The sequence below is a fragment of the Perissodus microlepis genome, chromosome 22 (genome assembly GCF_051167445.1).
Source record: "Perissodus microlepis isolate ML-2025 ecotype Zambia chromosome 22, ASM5116744v1, whole genome shotgun sequence".
Classification (NCBI taxonomy): domain Eukaryota; kingdom Metazoa; phylum Chordata; class Actinopteri; order Cichliformes; family Cichlidae; genus Perissodus; species Perissodus microlepis.
The window spans coordinates 15825162-15850079 of NC_140481.1; the positions used below are offsets into that span (position 1 = coordinate 15825162).

Genomic DNA, 24918 nt, shown 5'->3' on the forward strand with positions numbered 1-24918 from the left:
ATCAAAGGTTCAGTACTGGGATGACTGCACTTGCGCAATTACGTTTTGGATTTTTGTTTTGTTTTGTTTTTTACCTTAGTTAATGACATTTAACTCAGTAAGTGTTGACTGCAAACAGGGTCATTAGTACAGTCATTAATGATACCTCAGACTAAATAGCCTTTATCGTTTAAACTTCGAATTTTAAAATTCAATTAATTCCCAGTGTCAAGTGATATGCGATTATTTTTTATTGTCGTTTTTTAGTTTTTGTCTTCTTTTTTTTTTGCATTATCAAATGAGAGAATGGTGTTGAAATCAATACGCTCCGCCATGTGTTCCCTAACTACTCCATTTCCCATAATCCAATGCAAGTAACGTCAGATTCTCGCGACCGGGGGTGGCTAACTGGAACGCTAGTTAGCTCAATGCAGACTTGATGAGAATTCATACATTTTCTACAGTCGTTCCGCGTCAGCTTCTCCAGTAGTGTAAAGGACGCCCGTCTAGTCTCCACTTTGTACTTGTTAAGCCGGCTAATCATTTACGGAGGAAGTTTTTATTTGCATTCGCAGGAGAGTTTCCGTTTTCTCACGTGCATCATCAGAAAAAATGGAGATTTCTCCTGAGATAAAATCAAATAGCTTTCTGCTGGACGCTTCTCTGCTGTATAAGGATAGCTGCCCGGAGTTATCTCGCTTCTACATGTAAGATACTTCACTATAACCAAACACGAATACCACTTAAAAGTATATTTTACTTGCAGTCCTTTATTGTTGTGATGCTAGCAAGTGGACGCTAGGTGGAGGTGTTCGCCCAGTGTGACCGGGAAAGTTTCTAGCTCGACGATGATGTCAGGGCTTTAGAATTAGAGCTATAATTTCAAAATATCTTTAGTGTTTATTTAGAAATATATATATACATACACACATATTGGGGGAAATTGAAAAGAAATTATGATTGTAGCCCCCACTATAGTTCCTTATTACTGAGGCTATAGTTTCGCAATTATAAGGAACTATAGCTTTGTAACTGATGTCCTGTCAATCATTTTGGGATTGGTTGAGCTCTGACGTCTAACATATTAAGCCACTGTTTAATTCTCATTCTTTTTTCACATGTTAATTTAAATAAGAATGAGTTATGTGCTCGTGCTTTCATTGCTTTTTTATAACTTTTTGTGTTACAGTCACCTCGAGGATAATCGGATCACTGTGGGGTACAGTGAAACTGCAGAAACACATAATACAGTGAAGTCTAAAAATAAGATGTGGCTGCTGCTTACGTTGGTCTTTAGTGGTGCCTCAGGTGTCAATAGTGTTGAAGTTGTGGAGCATGAATTGTTGTACTTTTCCACTGAAGTTTAGCCTGCTGTAGTTCTTCTACAACAGTGACTTACTGTAGCTGGACATGAGCCCATGTGAGAGTCCCAGCCGTGGCTGCTCGTGTTTGTGGGCAAGTCTGCAATGCCTCAGTGATAGTTTCAATTTAAATGAATTACAGTTTGGTTAAATGGTTTCAATTGGTGAGAACGAGACATCTTCCTAACAAGCTCTGAAATCAAAGCACAAGGAAGTAAACAAAGTGGTGGTGGTGGTGCAGACAGTCCCTCTAATCATCGGGTAGGAGAGCCAGGCAGTATGTAAGCCTCAGCCTCATCCTTGTATGGTTGGTAAACAAACCCAAACAGAGCCCTGATCCAGCATTCCCAAGGTGTCTTATTCTTTTTAGATTCCTGTAATTAAGTCTTTGAGTTTTTAATCAGAATTAAACACATTAGTTATTATAGCCACTTTATGATTTTCTTCATCATTTACAGTTCACTTCTTGAACTTCAAAATTTTGGTGTCTGATAGCCGTTCCAGACATTGGTGATTGCCATGTTGTGGTGAAAGCTGGAAGTAATTTCAAGAGAAATCCTCTTAAGCCTTTGTCTGTATGTGTGTGCGCGCGCGTGCTCATGCATGCGCTCAGGCTGTGCCCACTTGCTGGTATACAGACTTTTCTTCTTTATTAGGGTTTAAATTGAGCATTAATGCATCTAAAATGTTTTAAAATGTGCATATGTCTGTGTAGGCTCTTTCCACAATCCTTAGACTCTGCATATATGTGTGGACTCCTGCGATTCGTGCATTAGTTGGGTTTCAGCCATGTCCCTGTGTCCTTTGGCTTGTCTTCTCTCTTACCTGAGCCAGGAAATTTGTGGGCAGAACCATGAATGGAAAGAAAAACAGAGGTTTTAATGGTGAAAACCCCACTCCGGGTCGTTTTCCGGATGTGTGTGAACCCACTGCGGCTTTAATAACATTGATCTGTTCCCCAGATTCCCCGGCTATGATTAGCTGTGGTATTTGAGAACATTTTGAACACGTTTAACTCTGACCAGCTGTCCAGCAGGCAGGACACAAATCTAAATGTTTGGCTTTGTAACTCAGAGACCTCACTGGTTTTACGCCAAAGTGCCTGGCAGAGAAGACACAATGAACAGCCACTGCCAAAATGTACACTTAGCGCCATGAGCTAATTAAGTGATCCGAGTGATAATATGAGAGGCAGCATACAGGAAGGAACTCATGCTACGAATGAAAGCCTCAGTTGAATGCACAACTGATCAAACCGTGCACCCGCGACTGGAGAGGAACTGAAAATATTTGAGTCGGCATACATTGGTGTACGTGATCAGAGTGCATTGATGTTCTGAATCCTGAGGAATTACGACCATGTCCATGTGTTCCTTTGGGGGTTTCCACTGTCTCCACTTTCTGCAGGCCAATGCGTCACTGGAGTGTTTGTTCTGTGGGTGCGCAATTACTCATACGCTCATACTCCGCATATTTGTAGGAGATGGTGTTACTGCCTTCTGCCACAGTCTTCACCTTCTGCCGGGCCGATGACTGAATGAGTTAGTATGTATGTTTGCATGGGGCATTACACCTATTGTTGAATTCGATGTACAAGTACTTGGTGTGCTTATTGTGGCTCACGTTGTTGAATCAGTGAAGCTTTTTCCAGTAAGTTCGTAATCATAGTTGCGTGTCTGGTAACTAGACCTTGACTGACTGTTCTGATTACCAAAACAAATATGCATGTCGTCTGCTGGACAAACAATTTGGAAACTTATTTTGGTTTCTCATTTTGTCTTTTATTATCCTCACACAGGCCTCACATGGTTTTCAGTCTAGAAGTACAGCTACAATTGCCGTGTGTTGGTTAATATTATTGGAACTCTTGAGTAATTAGTGTGGGAGAAATATATAGCGAAAGCAAGAGGGCTTCAAGGCATGATTGTTCCTTAATAACTTCTGATTGTTTTCTTCATTTTGGCTGTGACATACCACATTCCCAAAAGAAATCACCTACTTAGTCGGCCTAACAAACCTAATTCAGGACCATTGTAGTCAAAAGAAGGTTGATATTTCCATCTGCAGTAGTTTATATTTGGTGGCGTGGCTCTGTTTTGGGACTTCCCTGCCTCTCCATGTGAATATGTGGAGTGCATAAGGCATCTGAGTGTAGGCTGAGGTATATTTTGATAGAATGCCCTATATCAGATTTACAAGTAGATTTGTAGAAGGATATCAGCCACGTGTTGTCAGCTCACCCTGGGATCAACTTATATGCCACATTTGCAAAGTAAACAGAGAAATCTAACCCTCTTGTTTGCTAGCTTGAAGCAATGATTTTGTTGCCTTTTTTTGTTTTTTGTTCACCAGTTGACCTGCCAACAAAGCATTTTTGTTATTTTTATTTCAACTCATATCTGCCATTTCTTGATGTATGCTCTATCATCAAGGTAAGGAAAGCCCAGAAAGTCGATTCTGGTCATCTGGACACTGTTTTTAGCGGGAGAAAACGTCTTCAGTGTGGACCACTTCAGCCTCTTCAGAGCCCCAGCCCCAGTAAGCAGTGTAGGCAGATATCATCCTCACCGATCTTTGATGCCCACCCAGTCATTTTGTTCTAGAAGCAGGCCTGAAATATGACAAACCTCTCATTAAAAAAAAGAATTATCCAAAGGGCAAAGAGTTAAAGGTTAATCCAGATATGCTTGGATTGCATTCTCTTAAGCCTCTTTTTCATTAGTACCTACTCAACTTGACTTGACTCCAATATGCGTAGGGCCATTACAGCAAGGAGGTCGAAAGTCCTCTGACATCATTTGTATACGACACAGGCTATATGTATTGCTTTTTTTCCAGACTCGGTTACCACGGTGTTGTTTTTTGTGTAGCCATTTCCCTCATCGCTGCGTTTCAACAGTACCAGTTTTGATTTTTGTGAAGTAGTCACTCTCATGAGTCCTTGAGTAACTCCACTGACTAGCCAATCGGTGGCAAGCTGATGGACGCCCATGGAATTCTGGGCAAGTGGCTACGAAAAAAATATTTGGTCCTAGGTTTTACCACCTAATGGGAAACACTAAAAAACCAAGTTGAGTCAATGCAGGCTGAGCTATTGCTGACTGTTCTTACTGACCACTCGAGTGCTTAAGTCAAAAAGCTACATTTATTCAAAACACTTTATGAAGCTCACATCCAGAACCGATTCTAGAATCACCAGTTATCCTAACATGCATGTCTTTGGATTGCGGCATGAAGTTCAAATTCAACCATCCAGGAGATTTGAACCCAGTCTTCCTCCTGTAGGGCAGCATCACTAAGCACAGCATCGCTGTCTTGTTAAATTTGTCACTGCATTTTTTTCCTGCTGTTTGTCACCACCTTTTAAAGGCCTTTTTCCCTCTTCCGTTCCCTTTGTCCAACACTTGCCCTCATTTCCTCTCGTACTGTATCACTCCTGTTACATCTTCTCTCAGCAGGAGCAAATGATCCTCAGACTGAGAAGGACCTGCTGGCCTCTTTCACTGTAAGGTCCAGGTGATGAATGAAACCATGTGAATCGGTGCTGTAGAGGGGCACACTTTCTAGAGTATTTCAAGGACTGATTGTGAAGCTGCTACCTGTGCTAGGCCTTTGTGTTTAAATATCTGAATGAGTTACAATCTCCGGTGAAGGTTTTTCAAGATATGCCAGCAGCCTGTTGTTTTCCCTGATGGTAGCAATAAAATATTCATAATGCTTTTCATTTCATGCCTCAGACAGCACTTCTGTCTATAATCACATTATTACCTTGTAGCCGACACATAATTTCCCCTCACTGCCCTACTGCATCCTCTAGCGCTTCGTTGATCTCCCAGCTGTCAGCAGTTCATCCGTAGGACGCGTATCTTCAGCGTTTATCGCCACAACCGAGCATGCACTTAAAAGGAGATGCATGACAAGTATGTTAATAAGATTTGCACACTGGAAGCAGTCTTTGCGGTGCAGCCTTTCGGAGAGCTGGCTCATCCAGGAAGCTGTGGTAAGGGAGAAAAAGATTCCCTAAAAACATTCCTCTTCTCCGAACTTGAGTCATTCAGTTGTTTTTAGCAGGCTGGTTGTTGGAGGATTTGCTTTCATCTCATGCCAACAAAAAGCTCTTGCCTTTGTTATCAAAATGTATACTGTATAGTGGTGATGTGAACTACAATGGGAAATGTAAATCAATTAACTTCCTGAAAAGGATTTTTTTTTTTTTTAAATGTCAGCGGAGAATGATTAAATGGCTTTCCGAACAACTAACTGCATTTCTGGGATTGTTCAAGGTCCATGAGTCATTATCACTTCACAACAGAGTGACAATCCACCACATCGGCCTCATACAGTTTCTCTTCATTTCCTGTATTATCTGCTGACAGGTCGTCTATATAATCTGACAGCTTAATCCAGTCACTGATTATTAAATTGGGGGTAGTATCTAGAGACAGTGATTCAGACTGTGCAGTGACTGATGACAGATATGTTGCAAAGCCCACAGCGTGCTCAGCTGTATCTGAAATCATCCATCAGTACGATGCACCGTTTCACATATGGCGCGGTTGAGAATGCCGGCGGAGCGTATAAACAAACCTCTGCCACCAGACGCCGCGGCAAAGGCCCGTAGGTTAACTCCAGATTAAAGCCAACCCCGCGCGCCCTCCTCCCTTTCCATAAACAGACAGCCCTATTTCTGTCTGTCCCTGACACACGTGCAGCCGGACAATAAATGTCCCTTTATCGATTTAAGCCCTGAGCTAATTTTAGTGTGGCTTAGTGGTGACTCAGTTAAAATATCTCATTGCGAGTGTTCCCAAAGCGGGGGCAGCCGCATGGGCGGTGAAGCCACTGAATTGGTTTGGAAAGCTGCCCCGTATTGTTTGGGAGAGACCAGTTTTTCCGGTTGCATGTTTTCCACTCCACATAATGGGAATAGATAGTCTTTTTTTTTTTTTTTCCCGCCCCCAAAAATTGTTTCCATGTTGTAATTTGTGTGTTTGCAAAAATCTATTTTATGCAAATATGCAAGCAATAAACGTATTTATTTCAGTATTTTCCATCACACTGTCTCTTACCTTGTTTATTTCACTGGTCCAGCGTTACAGGAGTTGTTGTGATGTAAATTGAGAGGAGCATTTCAGGATACATGATATGCACGTTAAATTACAAATAAAGTATTTTAAAAATGCACATATACAAGATGTACATTATTAAAATGATGCCTCATGATCTTGTTGTTGTGTTTTGACATAAACTCGGTTATAATTGAAGTCTCAAACTCGTCTCCTCTTTCTCATTCCCAGGCAGGGGTCTTTGAAGGCTAACGGTAAGTTCACGGAGACGTGAGTCCTTTAACGAACTCCCGTTTCATTTAAATTTCTTCTTCCTGTTTTACTTTTGCATGTTTTCATCAGTTCTGCCCCAGAGTGTAATAAGCACGCACAGAATGCAGTAGTAAGTAGGACCTTGTCACTGGCTTGTCAAGGTTGATAAAACTCACTAAATCCTCCGCCAAATACTCAGAGGCAGCCAGCTGTCTCAAACAGACTGCCCAGTGGAATCAAACACCCACACGTAGACACTCACAGACACACAAACTCTCAGACCCATGCCAGCCGAAACCACATAAAACAGGAGTGGTGCCATTTAGTAAGGCTCCTCAGACTTTTCTCCTTAAATAGCACAAAGACTCGTCCCAAACTAAGTAACGTGGTGTTTGTTTGGAGGTAGAAAAAAATAGCTAAATGAATTTTCTAAAGTCTCCTTGTTCTATTAAAATGATCACATTTTTCTATGGAAATAGAAATATGGACTATTAAATGATAATTCCAAGATCAAACTATCACCTTTCTGTTATAAATCTCATTTCCTCGTTGTTTAAATTGTAAGGGGCCAGTCTCACGCTTGCATATAGTATTGTGCAAAAACCTTGAGCTACCCCTCGCTTCTTTATATTTGGAAATGTTTGTACAATTCTAACGAGTCTGAAAGTCAATATCTGGTGTGATCTCCTTTATTCTTTAACACAACCTGAACTCTTTGAGGTAGCTTTCTTTCATTTTTGTAAGTAGTCTTCAGGAATAAAAAACAAAAAAACAACTAGTTATTGGCCAAAGAAAAACTTTGAAAGACCTTAAGAAAGCCTGGAGAACTATTGCTCAAGAACACTTTTAAAATTCCAAGAAAATCTAGTTACTTGGAAGCTAATGTAAGACAAAAAGGAGGGTGGCTCAAGACTTTCAATTCAATTTATTCAATTCCATTTTATTTATATAGCGCCAAATCACAACAACAGTCGCCTCAAGGCGCTTTATATTGTAGTGTGGACCCTACAATAATACATACAGAGAAAAACCCAACAATCAAATGATCAAAAGACTTTTGTGCAGTACTGTCCATTTCAGCAATTTTTGGTTGTTTGGTTGTTATTTTGTTCAAAAGATACATTTTAGATTGTCTGTGTCTTTCATTTGCTTTCAGGACCTCCGAAACAAAAATTCTCCAGTATGCTACACAACACTGTGGTGTGTCCTTACTGTTGCCAGTGGCTCCACCCTGACAATCACCATGTGCGGCTGAGGCCCAAGCAGCGTCCATCAGCACGGGTACAAAGTGTCCTGCTTAGGAAGGCCAGAGGCAAACGGCTCAGCCTGGTGCAGAAAAATCTGCTCTGCCGCTTCCAGAAGTCCTCGTCGGCACTGGTGAGAAGGCAAACAAACTACAAATCTAAGCACCTGATTATGTGTTTTACTGCACTGTAGCATATTGTTCAGGAGTACAATGGAAGTGACAATTCAAAACCAAGGCAACACAAGGTGCTTTAAATAGAACATGCAGGGCCAAAGGAGCATAAAAGAAAGGCACACATGTATTTACAAAGAATAAAAAATAAGATAACACCAAGCCAAAGTGGAAGGGAGATTAAACACAAGAGCAAACGTCACGGACGAGTCCAGTGCAGTGCGAGATATAAAGAAATCTCTCCAAAAAAGGAAGCAACGCATGGCAAACATGGATTTAAAAGAGCAGAGCACACCTCTGGTTATGTCTGGGAGTTTGCTCTGGTTATATGGTGCATGCTTCTCCGTGTTGAGTCTTCACTCGGTTTAACCAAGTAATCCCAGCTTTAACGCTGAACGGTTTCCTCAGCTGTAGTGATGTTAAACTAAAGGTCAGTAGTTATTTTGTGATATGTGGGATAGCTGCTGATATGTGATTTATTTGTGAAATATGTCTTTTTTTAATTGTTGGTAATACTGCTGCTTCTGATAACCCACCATATTCTAATGATTGTATTCTCTTAAATATCACTTGGACTTTAGTGTGGACTTGACTGCTTATTCTGTAGCTATTATTGACCTCAGAGCATAAATGAGCCTGGGGAGATCTACACTCCATTCATCCAGAAAGCGCTGGAGTCTGTCCCAGCTTTTGTAGAGCGAGAGGCAGGGTACACCCTGGACAAGTCATCAGTCTGTCACAGGGCTAACACAGAGGGACAGACAACCGTTCATCCTCTCATTCACACCTACAGCCAATTTAGCATCACCGGTTTTCCTAACATGCATGTCTTAAGACTGCGGGAGGAAGCCAGAGTATCCGAAGAGAAACCTCACAGACACATGAAGTACAGGAAAACCCCACAAGAAAAGCAGAAGCCTGTATGCAAAAGAAAAAGAAGAAAAAGAATGATCAGTTTATTAACTTAACTAGTCCTGCATTGCCTCATAATCTATTTTTTGAGGCATTTTTGCCATTTAAATCGATGAAGTCATTAGTATTCATTCCACAGAAAGTGTCTGGTATCATTATGGTGCTCCACTTACTGCTCCAGCCTTACAGTGGTCCCATTAGGCTTAACTGTAAGAGCTAATGTTGCTAGAGAGTGCTTTGTCAACATTCACTCTGTTCATCCCACAGTCCTCTCCCAAATTGTTATAGTGGTCCCCTTTGTCTGTCGTCTTAATGGATGGCACCAAGCAAGAATAAAATGTAAAAACAGATTTTGGCCAGCACACACCCACTCTGCTGATAAACCCATTTAGATGAGGAAGCTAGTGATGGAGCATGCAGCTATAGGGTCATTTTCCCCAGCACCAGTGATAGCACTGAAGAGCCCCTCTAGCGATCTGACATCAGCCTAATGAAGAGCAGCTTTAGTGGAAATGCTGCTGCATCATTAAAATCTGGTCTGGTTCATTTAGTATGTAGGTATTCACGACACAAAGCACTTTGAACCCACTCTCCACTTTGTATCTGTTGACTCTGAGGGCTAAGAGGTAGATAGAGAATGAGAGCGGTAGCAGGATTTAAAAAAAGAAAGATAGTGAGAGGAATAAATGCAGAATGAAGTTCGAAATATTAAAAGGGGCAAGAGGGAGAAAGGCAGGTAGATGAGGTGAAAGGAGTCAAATCATGGACTGCAAAAAGAGCTGGGACCTTGTGTTATAATTTCTAATGCAGCACTTCTACTTTTAAGGGCTGTTGTGAAGGTGAGATTGGGGGTCTGATAAAGAGATTTATCAGATCCTGGATCAAGGAAGGATACACAACATGATAGTAAGGTGAACAAGCTATACTTGCTATACTTGTTAGATAAAATAACAACAAATAAATAAAGGGCTGGGCACAATATCTGTGTAGGTTTCTGTGGTAGTCTTAGGAGCTTGAAAAGAACTACCACGCCTTGTTAAAAAGCTCAAATCAAACTCAAGTCATGCTCAAACTGGTTTCTTTAACATGACAATTAGTTCACTGTATTTTAATGGCCTCCAAAGCCAGCGCATGGGTCGTGGGATCATGGATCTGCTGTCACACATGTGGTCCAATCAGTCCCAGACATCCTGTCCTTAAGCGTGTGTGGCTCCCCTGTTATTAAACTCGTAGCTAAACAGAACTATGCTGTGTGTTTTATACTGAAGGCCACTCTTAAAGACATTGAGCCGTGATTATTCACGTTTCCGCCGACTCATTTGTCAACAATCATCACGATGAACAGTGTGGATGTTTGTCCATCACATGACTTCCTCGTAAACCAATACGGCGCCAAGAATGTCCTCCAAGGTATTTTTAACCTCTGTTTTTATGGTCACTAGCCTGCCCAATGTTCAAGAGACAGCAAGTGAAGCCTCACATGCGGGTCATGATAGACTTGTGCTCAGTAAAAGGGCGATAGCAAGCTGATATGCTTAAAATGCACATTGATAGAGTCGTGACGATAAGAGGTGGAATGTGAAAAGCTTCCTTTGCTTTTCCTCCTTGACACGACGCTGATGAAAAGAGCAAAGCAGCTCTGACAGGAAGAAGGGCTCAGCACGAGCTTGGATAAAAAGATTGGCATCCACTTGGTTTCATAGTTAGAGCATAAAAGGGGAATCATTATTTTATTATTTTTCAAATGCATGAAAAATAATCCACAGAATGAGAAATGAAATGTGTCACAGTGACCATTGAATTTGGCACCTGTTGTTGTTGTTGTTTCATTTTTTAATTGCTTCATTTCAGTGGGCCAGAGTCAAGTGTTATGGCTGTGTACACAGTATATTAGCCTCCTCTTACGGTCAGCCACGTAAGTCTGTTGTGTAAATTTACCTTTGTGTGTTTTTTTTTTTTTTTTATCTTGAGCAGGAGACAGGTGTTTATTTTAAACAGCGTATGACTATTTGTAGATGCAAAGACTCATTTCTCTTGTGCGCTCATTTGTTTTCAGAAGCGTCAGAACAGTTACGGGGCCTTTTTGTGGATGAGATTTGTTGTCAATAATGTCAATATTTTTATCGATCTTTTATAGTTTCATATTTGCATTTCTCTCACTTACCTGCATTTAGAAAGTCTTTGCACGAATTATCAGTTAAACTCTTTAACATTGAAGCAGTGTGAATAATCCTGAACATGCACGCCATATGCATGCTGCACCCTATGTGCATGCTGCACCCTATGTGCATGCTGCACCCTATATGGATGCTGCACCCTGCTGTAATAGGTGCCATTTTCAATGCACATGCCTTAAAACAGTGTATTTTTGCAGTAAATTTAAAAGAGCAGCTTTTCTAGCTAAAATGTAAGCATGCAAACATCAGAAGGGACCACTGGACCAGTAAATACTAATTTATAGTCATGCACACAAGCGATTTGCAGCGTTTATACTCCAGGGTGTAAATCCCCTTGATTTCACACTGTATTGCTATTGCCGTTTGGGGTGTGTGTGTGTGTGTATGTGCTGCCCTTGTGGTGGGATGCCAGTGCATGACAGGCTTTCCTCAGCCCTGTGAAGTTGTGTCTTAGTGCTGCGATAAATCACTTTGTTTATGCGTGCTGAGCGGGTTATCCAGCAGTGGATCTGGGAATAGGTTGGATGCAGCGCCACAAAAGAGGCAGAGACCCTAAATGGAGCGAAGAATAGCCTATTCTCCTCCTGCATTCTTCTCTTCTTCCTCCTTGAGTTTAGTTTTAGACTTTCTATCAGAGTTGCTTGTCACAAGGAAAATGTATTCTGTGCTTTTATGTTTTTTCGGGTGATTAGTGCATGTCTGCATTAGGAAAAATATTTCTGTTGGTCCTTTTATTAAGACAGGTGTATAGGTACATTTAGTGAATGTGCGTTTCCTCTGTCATTCTCATTCAGTGCGTTTTCAGAATACAAGATAAACCAGATATGAAGGAGCAAAGTGACAGACCATAGGTCGTTCTGTTTTTGGCACATTGCACACGGAGCCATCTTTCTGATGCGACTCAAATCTGTGATTTTTTTTTTTTAAGTCACCACTTCTTCTTGACCTCACTGACCAGCTCTCATCCTAGTACCTTTACACACTCCAGTCTCTCTTGTTACTTCTCTCTTAAGTTCTATCTCAGCTCATCTACCCGACCACAATCTGACCTCTCACATTATGCTTTCTCCATTTCTCCTTCCTTTCTTGGCCATGTCTTCACCACATTTCGCTTTCATTTATCTTTAGTGGAAAATGTGCCGCTTGAGGCCATGACAGGAAACAGGAGGCAGCGATGTCTAGCTGGTGTTTTGCCTGTTTGCTGTCAGGGAGCAGAAAAGGCTCCACTGAGGGGGAGCAGGATTACAAGAGGGGAAAAATATTGGGAAAGACAGATGATTAGAGATGAAAGCATTTTTAGATACAAACAGAGGAGTCACAGTGGGAGGTGGAAACACTCACTCTTGTGCCACGTGTATGGGTATTTAAGTAAAGCATTTGAAATATGTTAACATCTACATACTGTACGTAGCAATGGCAGGAGTCATGGGAAACTGATGCCAGCTGAACTGACATCCTTGAAGAGCAAACGAAAACCAAAATATGCATAATATAACATACAGTTTAATTATTTTAAGCATCCACACTTTCTTCTCTCCACTGTCATCATGTCTGTAGTTGAGTACACATGCGGGATAAACCCCATATAGATAACTTAAAGTGTTACCACTGCAGCATGTCATCTCTCAATTACCGTCTTGATGCAACTATTAAAAAGTCTGCTTTGGAACTTGGCGTTCCCTCTGTTCGGCTTTCGCATCCTCACTCACCAGCATTTGAATTATACAGTTTCTGAAATTGAATCTGTCAGCACGTGTGTGCATTAATGGCATTCGCTGCATGTCTTCTGTAAAGCCAAGTACGGGCCATTCGTCATCTCTATAATAATCAGGGCAGAGTTCTAAATCCAGATCTGTCTCTGGGCTCTTTTCTTTATTCCTCAGCCTCAGGCTGTACTCTGTGGTAAGATCTTTTTGTTTGTTTGTTTGTTTTAAACTTACAAATGCAGACAGCTCTAGGTCATCAAATGTTGCTATTGTATTCTCAAACTACTCAGAACTGCATGATTTTATAAATATATTAAAAACATGTAGTGCCTGGTTTGCATAAACTTCAACAGATAATGTCTGAGGGACTTTGACAAGTATTTCTGTCACTTTTTTTATTATTATTATTATTTATTTAGAGCTCTTTTTGAATGTTGGTTGCCTTTTGTTCTGTTCTCTGTCTCTCATTCTGCTTTAATAATATTGTGTTCCGGGCTGTTGGTAGGCCTGTCCATGATTGATGGTGTTCCATTATGCGTTTTTATGTCCGGCTATGCTTTTATTGCATTAGCAGTATGTTTGGGATACCTGGATTTAAAGGGATCATGTATTGTTGGAAAATGGGAGTCGTTGCCAGTTAGATGCTTTCCAGATGGTTTTTCATTCAATTCAATTCAATTCAATTTTATTTATATAGCGCCAAATCACAACAAAAGTCGCCTCAAGGCGCTTCATAGATACAGAGAAAAACCCAACAATCATATGACCCCCTATGAGCAAGCACTTTGGCGACAGTGGGAAGGAAAAACTCCCTTTTAACAGGAAGAAACCTCCGGCAGAACCAGGCTCAGGGAGGGGCGGGGCCATCTGCTGCGACCGGTTGGGGTGAGAGAAGGAAGACAGGATAAAAGACATGCTGTGGAAGAGAGACAGAGGTTAATAACAGATATGATTCAATGCAGAGAGGTCTATTAATACATAGTGAGTGAGAAAGGTGACTGGAAAGGAAAAACTCAATGCATCATGGGAATCCCCCGGCAGCCTACGTCTATTGCAGCATAACTAAGGGAGGATTCAGGGTCACCTGGTCCAGCCCTAACTATATGCTTTAGCAAAAAGGAAAGTTTTAAGCCTAATCTTAAAAGTAGAGATAGTTTCTGTCTCCCGAATCCAAACTGGAAGCTGGTTCCACAGAAGAGGGGCCTGAAAACTGAAGGCTCTGCCTCCCATTCTACTTTTAAATACTCTAGGAACAACAAGTAGGCCTGCAGAGCGAGAGCGAAGTGCTCTAATAGGGTGATATGGTACTACAAGGTCATTAAGATAAGATGGGGCCTGATTATTTAAGACCTTGTATGTGAGGAGCAGGATTTTGAATTCAATTCTGGACTTAACAGGAAGCCAATGAAGGGAAGCCAAAACAGGAGAAATATGCTCTCTCCTTCTAGTCCCTGTCAGTACTCTTGCTGCAGCATTTTGGATTAGCTGAAGGCTTTTCAGTGAGTTTTTTGGACATCCTGATAATAATGAATTACAGTAGTCCAGCCTGGAAGTAATAAATGCATGAACTAGTTTTTCAGCGTCACTCTGAGACAGGATATTTCTAATTTTAGAGATGTTGCGCAAATGGAAGAAAGCAGTCTTACATATTTGTTTAATATGTGCGTTGAAGGACATGTCCTGGTCAAAAATGACTCCAAGGTTCCTCACAGCGTTACTGGAGGCCAAGGTAATGCCATCCAGAGTATGAATCTGGTTAGATACCATATTTCTAAGATTTTCAGGGCCGAGTACAATAACCTCAGTTTTATCTGAATTAAGAAGCAGAAAGTTAGCGGCCATCCAGGTCTTTATGTCTTTAAGACATTCCTGCAGTTTAACTAATTGGTGTGTGTTATCTGGCGTCATGGACAGATAGAGCTGGGTGTCATCTGCATAGCAGTGAAAATGTATGCTATGTCTTCTAATGATGCTGCCTAAGGGAAGCATGTATGTAAACAGAATTGGTCCTAGCACTGAACCCTGTGGAACTCCATAATTAACCTCAGTGTATGAAGAGGACTCTCCATTTACATGCACAAATTGGAGTCTATTAGATAGATATGATACAAACCACTGCAGTGCAGTACCTGTAATACCTACAGCATGTTCTAATCGCTCTAATAGGATATTATGGTCAACAGTATCGAACGCTGCACTGAGGTCTAGCAGGACAAGCACAGAGATGAGTCCACTGTCAGAGGCCATAAGAAGATCATTTGTAACCTTCACTAAAGCTGTTTCTGTGCTGTGATGAGCTCTGAAACCTGACTGAAACTCTTCAAATAAACCATTCCTCTGCAGATGATCTGTTAGCTGTTTGACAACTACTCTTTCACGGATTTTTGATATGAAAGGAAGGTTGGAGATTGGCCTATAATTAGCTAAGACTGCTGGGTCTAGAGATGGCTTTTTGAGTAAAGGTTTAACTACAGCCAGCTTGAAGGCCTGTGGTACATAGCCGATTATTAGAGATAGGTTTCATGGTCTAGCAAACTCTGACGATACTTTTCTGTTTTCATAATTCTAGTTTTGACAAGATCTCCAACACCACTGGCTCAAACGCAGCCCCAAGCCATGACAGAGCCTCCACCATGTGTTATAGATGGCTGTAGACACTCACTGTTGTACGTCTCTCATAACCAGTGTTGGGCAAGTTACTTTGAAAAATTCATTCATTATAGTTACTAGTTACTTCTTCAAAAAAAAAAAAACTGAGTTACAAGATACAAGTAATTAATTACTTGAAAAGTAACTATTGCTTTACTTGAAAAATGAGGGTATAATTGGCCATTTTTGACTACTTTTGATTTTCCCTCTACATTTCACCTTTAAAAACTATTTACTTTGCCAGCTTCAACCGTCTGTTTGTTGAAAAATAGTAACGCGACCGCACCGCATTTTCTTGTTAGTAACGGTAACGGCCTTGTAAAGATAGGTATAGTAATTAGATTACTCGTTACTGAAAAAAGTAACGCCATTAGTAACGCCATTACTTGTAACGCCGTTATTCCCATCACTGCTCATAACCACCTCCCTACAAGAGCTTTTCTTTTATACATATAAACAAAAAGAAAAGGATTACAGATGATCTGTACATTTGGGGTAATTAGCCCGTACCTTTAAGGCTGTGAAATAAAAGGAAAAAGTAGAAAAAAGGGAAATGAAGAGAAGCAAAAACGAGAAATATAAACATTTGTATGATATTTCCCAAAGTAACATAATCCCTGCAAAATAATCCCATTCATTTACTGACTACAATTCAAAAATTTCAAGTTTGGATTCATCACTCCATCAGATCTGTTGCCACTGATTTTCAGTCCAGTTCTTGTGTAATTTGTCATACCTCAGCCTTCTCTCCTTGTTCCCCTTTCTCCAGAATGGCTTCTTGACAGCCACTCTTCCACTGAGACCATTTCCAATCTGGGTTGAGGTAGTAGATAGATTTAAGTGAATGTCCAGATGGATCTCTCAGGTCCTGTGACATGTGTGCTGGATTTTTTCTGTCAGCACACACTGCACACCATGCCAAGATAGCCCAGATTTTCATTTTTGCCATGTGTTTTTGTGACGGCATGATAGTGCCTAAAACTACAATTTGGGTTCTCTGCTGTGTGTTATGTGTAGATGCAACACTGGGCCGTCCCTTGAGTTAGCTGCTTGTGTTAAAGATTCATAGGTCAGTGTTAAGTGGCTTCATGAATAAGAAAACAGTCCTCTTAGAAAAACAACAAATGTCTAAAGAAAAACTTTGAAAGACGCTCGAAAGCCTGCAGATCTATTGTTTAAGACCACTTTAAAAGTTGCAAGAAAGTCTGGCACCTTGGAAGCAAAATATAAATAAATCAGGCATGCCTCAAGACTTTATACATTACTGTAGTTTTTTTTCCTCTCCATATCTAAAAGAACCTGCAAACACTTTTCACTCTGGAGTATTAGAAATCAGATTAGCATAGGCAGCAGATGTCAATAAAAACTCATATGGGAGTTATTATGAAGAATTAGAATGTTTTTTTTTTCTTTATCTAATCTGGCTGACTGGAAATAAGTTTGCTGAGGACTGCGGGTAAACCATCATTTCTCACGTCTTTGAAGCTGTCTCCCGGCGTTTGCTGTTTTTGGCTCTTGAGGCTGACCGGCTTGTGCGACGCAGGATAAAGCGTGACCTTTATCACTGACAAGAGAGCGAGAAAGAAAGAGAGAAACAGATATGTTTTTATGGCAGCATGTAGGAGATCTGCATTCAGATCAGGTGTCTGTGTATTTACCAGCCTGCCTGCCTCCAGACAGTGTGACTAAGTGGCTGCATGCACCCAATCACAGAGCAAGGCCATGGCGAGAGGAAAGTTTATACTTCTTGCCTCGTATTGATCCCCAACTGCTCTTCTGCTTTCAGCTTTATTGCGTTGTATTGATGCGGTCTCGAATGACTTTCACACACAGCGTATGTGGATAATCATACTTTGATGTTCACAAAAACAGAACCTTCTCATCACGCGATAGACATTTAGCACTGATAAACAATTATATGACTTATATTTCTACTTTAGGAGTCCTAACAGACGCCTCATTCTGTGACTCACTCTGCTACTCTACTCATCTTCCTCCTCTTGGGCAGTATTGCACTGCTGAGGTCAGATTAATCAACCAAAGCTGACCTCTGACAGCAGAGAGAAAGCTAGGAAGGGAGGTATTTATGGAGCAGAGGCTATTATTAGCAGGAAAGGTCCATCTGCAGAATTGATTTGTGTGTGTGTGTGTGTGTGTGTGTGTGTGTGTGTGTGTGTGTGTGTGTGTGTGTGTGTGTGTGTGTGTGTGTGTGTGTGTGTGTGTGTGTGTGTGTGTGTGTGGCAAACAATGTTGACCACTTCTTATAATCATGAAAATGAGCAATTGCAAAGTGCAGGAATGTTTGTCGTATGCTGGGAGAGAAGTACAGTATGCTCTGGAAGAGAAAATAAAAGTTCTGGCAGATTATTTTATTAGATTTTTTGTTTTAGGCTCAGAGAATGTTAAACTCTGTTCTCATTTGTCACAGTATTGGGTTACACACAACAGTCAGCTTGCCAGAGATTCACCTACAAGAATTACAGCTGCAGGATCTCATTGATCTCAGGTTATTTAAATTGAAAGTTTTCACCTTTGTGAACTATCTAACAGTCCTTTTGCTCATTTAACGTTCAAACCATTATACCGTTCGTAACTTAAACCTGGCGTTCTTTCGTTCAGGAAATTGTGCATTAATCTATGACTTGAGCTTTATTCAGTCTTTGGAATGATAGCAAGGAGATTTAAATAAGTGCCGCTATCAATCTAAAATGTTTTAAAACGATTGCACGCTGTCTTTTCTTCATGACTGAAGGCATGCGCCTGCGTGACTGACAGAGCTAAACGGCCGTGATATATGCGTAGGGGATCATGGATGTGTATATGTTACTGTGGCTGTCTGCTTTAGCTCGCATTTCATGTTAAGAAAGAAAGCTCGCGGCTCGCTTTATTATTTTTATATGCAGAAAGAGCTGCTGTAAGACTGAACAGTTTAGAGGCAATTACACACTCCTGGCAAGTATTAAAATTATGGCATGAAATTGAACGGGAACCTTACTTTCTGCAAAAAAAATAAATAAATAAATAAAATGTGCTTAGTATCCCTTGGGGTGTATATAGGTGGTTGTTTATCCGCATTAGCCTTATGCTTGGTTGGCCAATGCGCTGGTTTGTCTGCTGCCAGAATGCCAAGATGAGGAAATCAGATCTCTCTCTGCCACCGATTCACGTGTGGCTCTGCAAGTGCATACGCCGCATGTCGAAGGATTAGCGTAAATTAAACGGGTACACGTGACTAGGATTGCGTTTTAGGTTGTCATGATTTCTTATCACTATGCAACAACCTTACCGTCACTGTCGCCTGAGAGTGGACAGCGTCATTTCCTAGGCACTTTCCAGTTGCTGATTAGCATCTCCGCTGCGCACTTACATGCACACACTTTGTTATTAGGGAAAGATTTTTAGATCCTGTCATATCAGCGCTTCATTCGAGCTGGCTAATGACAGCGAGGCCAGGAGAGGATAAACAGCATGAGGTCATCCTAGTTGTAAACATCCATCTGCAACCAGCTGTCTGTCTGTGTTTGATCTAGCCCACCATTAACTATGTGCACCCCTCCCTTCTCCTGGAGTAATCATTTGAAGTAATCATAGTCGTCAAAAGTTGAAACACTAAAATCTGCGTTGTCACCTAAATGTCTCCAGCTCTTATTACTTACAGCATGTGTTACAATTGAAGCTATATCATCTATAACAGAACAGCAATTAGTTTTCTGTTTAATGATATACCCCCATACCCCCTGTTAAGATTTGGTTAGATAAAAATTTTATGATGTATGGGAAGAAATTGTTTGATCATTGCAGAAACAGGAAGTGGTGATGGAAAGATTATATGAAAGTGCAATAAAGCAAACAGTACGCATCACAACATTTATATAAGTGGATAGGGGGAGGTTAAAACTGGAACTATCCACATTGAATTTGGCGGTTTCACATCCCGTAACTCAAACACGATTGGAGGTCACTGCCAGGAATCTGCCAAAGCTTACAACCCTCTATTCAAGTGCATCACAGTAATGATGCAACTGTATGCAAGGAGTGTTTATGAACTATTTTACATTGCTGCAAAAAAATATGTTATTTAAAAAGTCAGTTACTCCAACTCCAACCAAATATTGTTTTCAGTGGTTTGTGCCATGCAAATATTTTAACTGTGAAAACGAAATTCATAACTAATCAGATCTAATCTGTTTGGCCTGAGGGGAAACAGCGGGATGGATTCTTACTGCAAAACTAATATAACTATTTTATCCATTTGTCTAAAATGTCTCTATGTGACCCAAAACTAGTTCCAGTATAACATCTTTATACACCTGCACCTTTTTAATATTAGTGCATTACTTTGCTTATAGATACTCCAGACTTTGTGTGCCTACTTTACTGAACAGCACCAGTTATTCCAAGTTTGGAATACTTTGAGGAAAGTTTTTTTTTCACTGTTGAATGTCTTCTCTCAGCTGAATGTGCCTTTCTACATTTATTTTAGAGTCCTTATAAGATAACTGCAGTTTAGGAGATATCCATCCATCTATCCATCGAGGGCTGGAGCCTGTCTGAGCTGTCATACAGCGGGAGGTGGCGTACACTCAGAAGAGGTCACCAGTCCATCACAGGGCTACTCAAAAACCATTAATAATAAAATCTTCATATTCAAACCACATACAATGCATAGATTAGAAATTCCACATGTTTAAAATACTGACCCAAAATAACTTCTTAAAACTTCAGCTAGTTATGCCTTTCCTTATTTTTGTGTCCTACATGTACTGCTACAATGGTGAGTGTTCATACTAAACATGGACTAATGTTTCAGTTAGTGAGCGCACGCACAATGCATGTGCTTTGCCTCATCTCGGGGTACAGAGTTATATCTAAGCACAGTTGACGTCAGATTTAAACCTTCAGTTTGCAAGAGGCAGCCAGTCAGAAGAAAGGTGGCTTAAAGGCCAGAGGAAACTACCTAAAATGTCTTATTTCAATCAGATCCAGCCCATCGTGTCAATCAGATGACATGATGGGCCACACCAAGCACATTTATTTAAACAGAAATAATGATTATAGTGCAGTATTATTGTGCTTTATTAATTGGTGCATGTTAGGTGTGTTTATGCAAAGCTACTCCTGTTCAGTACAGGTTTTTTATTTATATTATTTTTTATTTTGCTTGAACACAAAATTCTGTGAGGTTTGAATCTGTTTCACATTACATCTAGAGTACAAGTAAATAATAAACAGCATTTAAATCATCAATTATTCAGCAGTATTTACTAAATGCAAGTGTTCTAAGTTTGGATCTTTTGTTAACAAATAGACTTGATCAAAAGATCTTGCATGCACTAGTAATACTGCGATCCATCCTCTAGAGAAAGTCTGGGGTTATTTAGTCCATCTGCTTCACAGAGCATTGGTCAGTCCTCATTGAGCCACACCCCTATGCACAGATGGGTGGGTCAGTTGCTTGGCTTTGTCTCTATAAAGCGGGACTTGCAGGCTCCTTTAGTAAACACTTCTCTAATGGTGCGGTAAAAACGAAGAGGAACACAGAACTAAGTGCTGGTTCACTGAAACCCAACTCTCCAACACTCGGCAGTAGACACCTGTCAGAATCTGAAATGGCTACATTTGTGTCGGTGAGTTTTCCATCTCATCAGCATTCAGGACTGTCAACAGTTTGGCTCAGACTTGCTGACCTCTGCAGCGGTGGTCTGTTCAAACCAGTTCTAATGTTGTGGCAACTCTGGATAGCTTTTGTCATTACTGGGATGCTTTTTTATGCTTAGGTTTTGGAGGGATCTTGAGGGTTTTTTGAACACTGCATTTGCTACTTTTAAATAAAGTTTTACTTTAGAGGGAAAAAAAGTGTAAATGGCTCTTCTGTTCAAGATTTTTATTTTTCCTGTGCTGGAGTTAGTTGAAGTTATTTGACGTTTGTTAAAACAGCAGAAAAAATGTCATATCTTATAATTATAGCAGGGTCGTGATGCTGGGATGATTTTCTATATTGTTACCATCGCTCAGTCCATTCTGTGGTGTCTTATAATGGGCTGCAATTGATAAGAAGTCCTGCCTAATACTGAAGAGTATATATAAAGTAATTGTGGCTTACAATAGCAGTCAGTTGTTTTGTTTTTTATCTGTTTGTCCGAGTCACATTATGATTCCATAACTTACTTGATTAATCATTGATGGTTTATTAACAGCCTGTGTGCACACCATGACATGTACTGCTGTTTCATGCACCATTTCACTTGGACACACAGTCATAGGCCAAGAGTTAGTATGCATGTTGTCTTAAATTGCAAGGATCTCCTGACCTGTAGTTCTACCTTGCAACTTTCCTGCTACTTGTTTTGCCTTACATGGAGTTTATATTTTATTTGAATGCAGTGTATCTTATTTTGAATTACATAAAACAGTAGGCTCAGCTCAAGCATCAGAGAAGTTGTAGAGGAAAGAGTTATAGAGTTAAACTAGAAAGAACTAGCCAACCGCTCTGATAGCATCTGTGAATCATGCACAGCTACACCTTTAAATCACAGAATAAGAATATGAAGCTGAATGTGAGCATGGTACATCTAATTTATTGATTAGTACAGTTTTGTTTTTCTTGAGCACAAAGTTCTGCGAGTCTTTGATCTGTTACCCGTTGTAAACTTTCCACATTGCAGTGTACCCTGAATAGGCAAAATTGCATGGCAACAGCCCCACCTTGCCGTCTCATAGGCTAAACACATTGTTTTCCCATCCTGCTTCAAGCAGTCCAACTATTTTCATATCTGCAATGTTCATAGGTAAAATTATCTTTGGCACAGCCAGTGGGAAGAGCCTCAGCTGTTAAGTGAATCTCCTGTCATTAGTAAGCTTCCTCTACCTCATTGTAAACTTAACTTTTCCTCAGCTGTGAGATGTCAGTACGTGTCCCTGACATCTGTGAGGCTTGCGGGTTGGCCTGCGTCACCTGTGGCATGTGCACCATTTTTATTACAGCTAGTCAGGCCCAAGTCCACACCAAACTGTTGTGCGTCCCAGAGAAAGCCATTAAACTGTGGAAATAGTGAGTTTTGATGAAAAATAATAACTAGAATGACAAAAAGCTTCACCTTCCTCTCTAGGATTTACATAATTTGTTGAAATTATACGAAGAAGTTTCAACGGATTTCCTTCCAAGTACTCCTCTGGGGATGCCATGAATGCCTTCACCTCAAGACCTCATTGTGTATGAGCGCAGTGTAGACACAGAGCATGCATTATTAATGGATATGTTCCTTTCCTTCTCCTTATCCCAGATGGCCACCTGCCATGCCTGCAATAAGACATCCAGGTACAAGGGGGTGAACAGGGATTTTATAGCTACCTATGCTAAGACCCACAACACACCAGGGAGTGCTGGCAAGCACAAAACCCCACAGTCAACCAGCAGATCCAGCATGAATGCCCACAAGACCCCTGGCAAGGACAGGGCACCTGCTCATACACCTAGGTAAGTTTATTTTGGTTTGCTGTTACTAATATGCGCAGAGCCAAAAGTTTAGTTACTGCCTTGCTTGATTAAACTTAGTTGGTTCTGCAGACATATGAGACAGTGATGTGTCAGGCATGTTGGGATTTGAGTGATTGAGTTTCTATTAAGTCAGCATTAAGGGAACAAGATGTGCGGGCGGCACGTGTTGGTTCCACGTTTTTCGGATCGTGTCGCTGGTGATAGCTTGCTTTTAACATTTCCTGCTAACCAACAAAATCTTAAGTTACTGTAACTCTTAACTGAACTCTTCCTTCTCTCTAGATTCTCCTCCTCCTCCTCCACCTCCACCTCCACTACTACCACTTCAGGATCAGGCTCAGGCTCAGCTTCCTCCAAGCCTCCTAAAATTAGAAACTGGGTTGTCCGACGTCTAAGCAAGATTCTCCAGCGAGAGGACAACCAGGGCACCAAGAAGGGGGGCTTGAAAGATTTTCTCTCCTCACTTTGAGCATCTTAAGATTATATGTGCTTTATCTTTGTGAATACTCTTAAAAAACAAAGAAATGGGAGGAGGCCCGTGTTGTAATCTGTGTACTCCAGAGCATCAGAACTTGAGAAACTAGTTGAGTTTCCAAGCCAGTGAAAAGGCACACAGTTTGTCCAACAGCGCGACAGTTGCTGGGCGGATTGGAGCGGCGCTCCTAGAATCCTGAATTGTAACCGGGGGCACCGAGGTCGCTATTTCAGCTGTCAGTCAGTTTCTGCATCTTCTGCACAGTCAGAAAGACGGGTGGACTTCTTTTCATCTAATTTAACACATCCCCCGTTTGTAAACTCCCGAACTGTGGATGTTGAAGGATTATAAAGTATTTATTTATCAAATTGCCGAAGCATCACAGGAAATCCGGCTTTTCTCTGTGGTGGCATTTGTGGCATGACGAGCTGGTTTACATATATATTTTCTCCATTTTCTAATGTTACAAAAATAGATTTATATAGAAAATATATACCTTTAACTACAATTCATGCTATTTGATGTTCAAACTTTTGTATTTGATTTATTTACTTATTTCAGCTTTCAGTTCTCTCCAGTGGGAACATTTTTCTGTTTTTTTTTTTATGACAAAGGTGAAATATAGAAGTGATAAATGTAAATATCTCATTGTTACATATTTGTAAATGCATACAAATCAATCACCAATGAAAATATTTGATTATCATTCAGAATGGGACTCACCAGTCACTGTTTACAATGAAAAGGCACATCTGCCAAACATCTGTAGACTTACAATTAGTGTCATCTAAACCTTACATTTTCTTTTGATACTTTCTTTGGCTACATGCTTTTGCACCATTGCTCTATTAAATATGACTTGTGTGTTTTTTGTAATGTCTGATTACTTACGGTTGTAGATTAGCTGTTCAGTGAACACACATTTGTTTAAATCCTGAAATACCTCACATTTATATTTCACTGTGAAATACCTGAAATAAAACTGTGACTTTCAGTCTGTGAAAGTAGGCTCTTTACTTTGTTGCTCTGTTTACTGCTGCTTTTATGTACTGTCTGCTGATAAATGCACATATTATATGACTATATATTTGGTATTCAGTATGCATTATCAGTTCTTGCCTACAATCTAGAAACTGAGCCATGTTTAAGACACTAAGATATGGCTGCAAGAAAAGTGTGATCAATAACTTTAGAAAAATTAGCTTAAAAAAAAGAAATAAATACACTCATCAGCCACTTTATTAGGTACACCTTGCTAGTACCAGGTTGGATACTCTTTGGATATTTTCTCCTTTTCAGGTTATTGTCAGTATTTTCTGTGGGAAAATACGAGTGGATCGGAAGCTTCTGAAATACGTCAGCATGTCCTCTTCAACGTGTCTATATGCCTAAATGCAGTTTTAAAAGAATGTATTTATAGAGATCT

The 24918-nt window shown here is 40.5% G+C and overlaps 1 protein-coding gene across 1 annotated transcript; it reads left to right on the forward strand.

Annotated features, from left to right (window-relative positions):
- Positions 1-42: 42 nt before the first annotated feature.
- Positions 43-24496, forward strand: rmp24 (ribonuclease MRP subunit p24). The gene is made up of 5 exons (XM_084919292.1): positions 43-686; positions 6638-6660; positions 7815-8035; positions 22803-22996; positions 23300-24496. The coding sequence occupies exons 1-5, from the start codon at positions 592-594 to the stop codon at positions 23484-23486; spliced, it is 720 nt and encodes a 239-aa protein (XP_084775418.1). The 5' UTR covers positions 43-591; the 3' UTR covers positions 23487-24496.
- Positions 24497-24918: the final 422 nt, after the last annotated feature.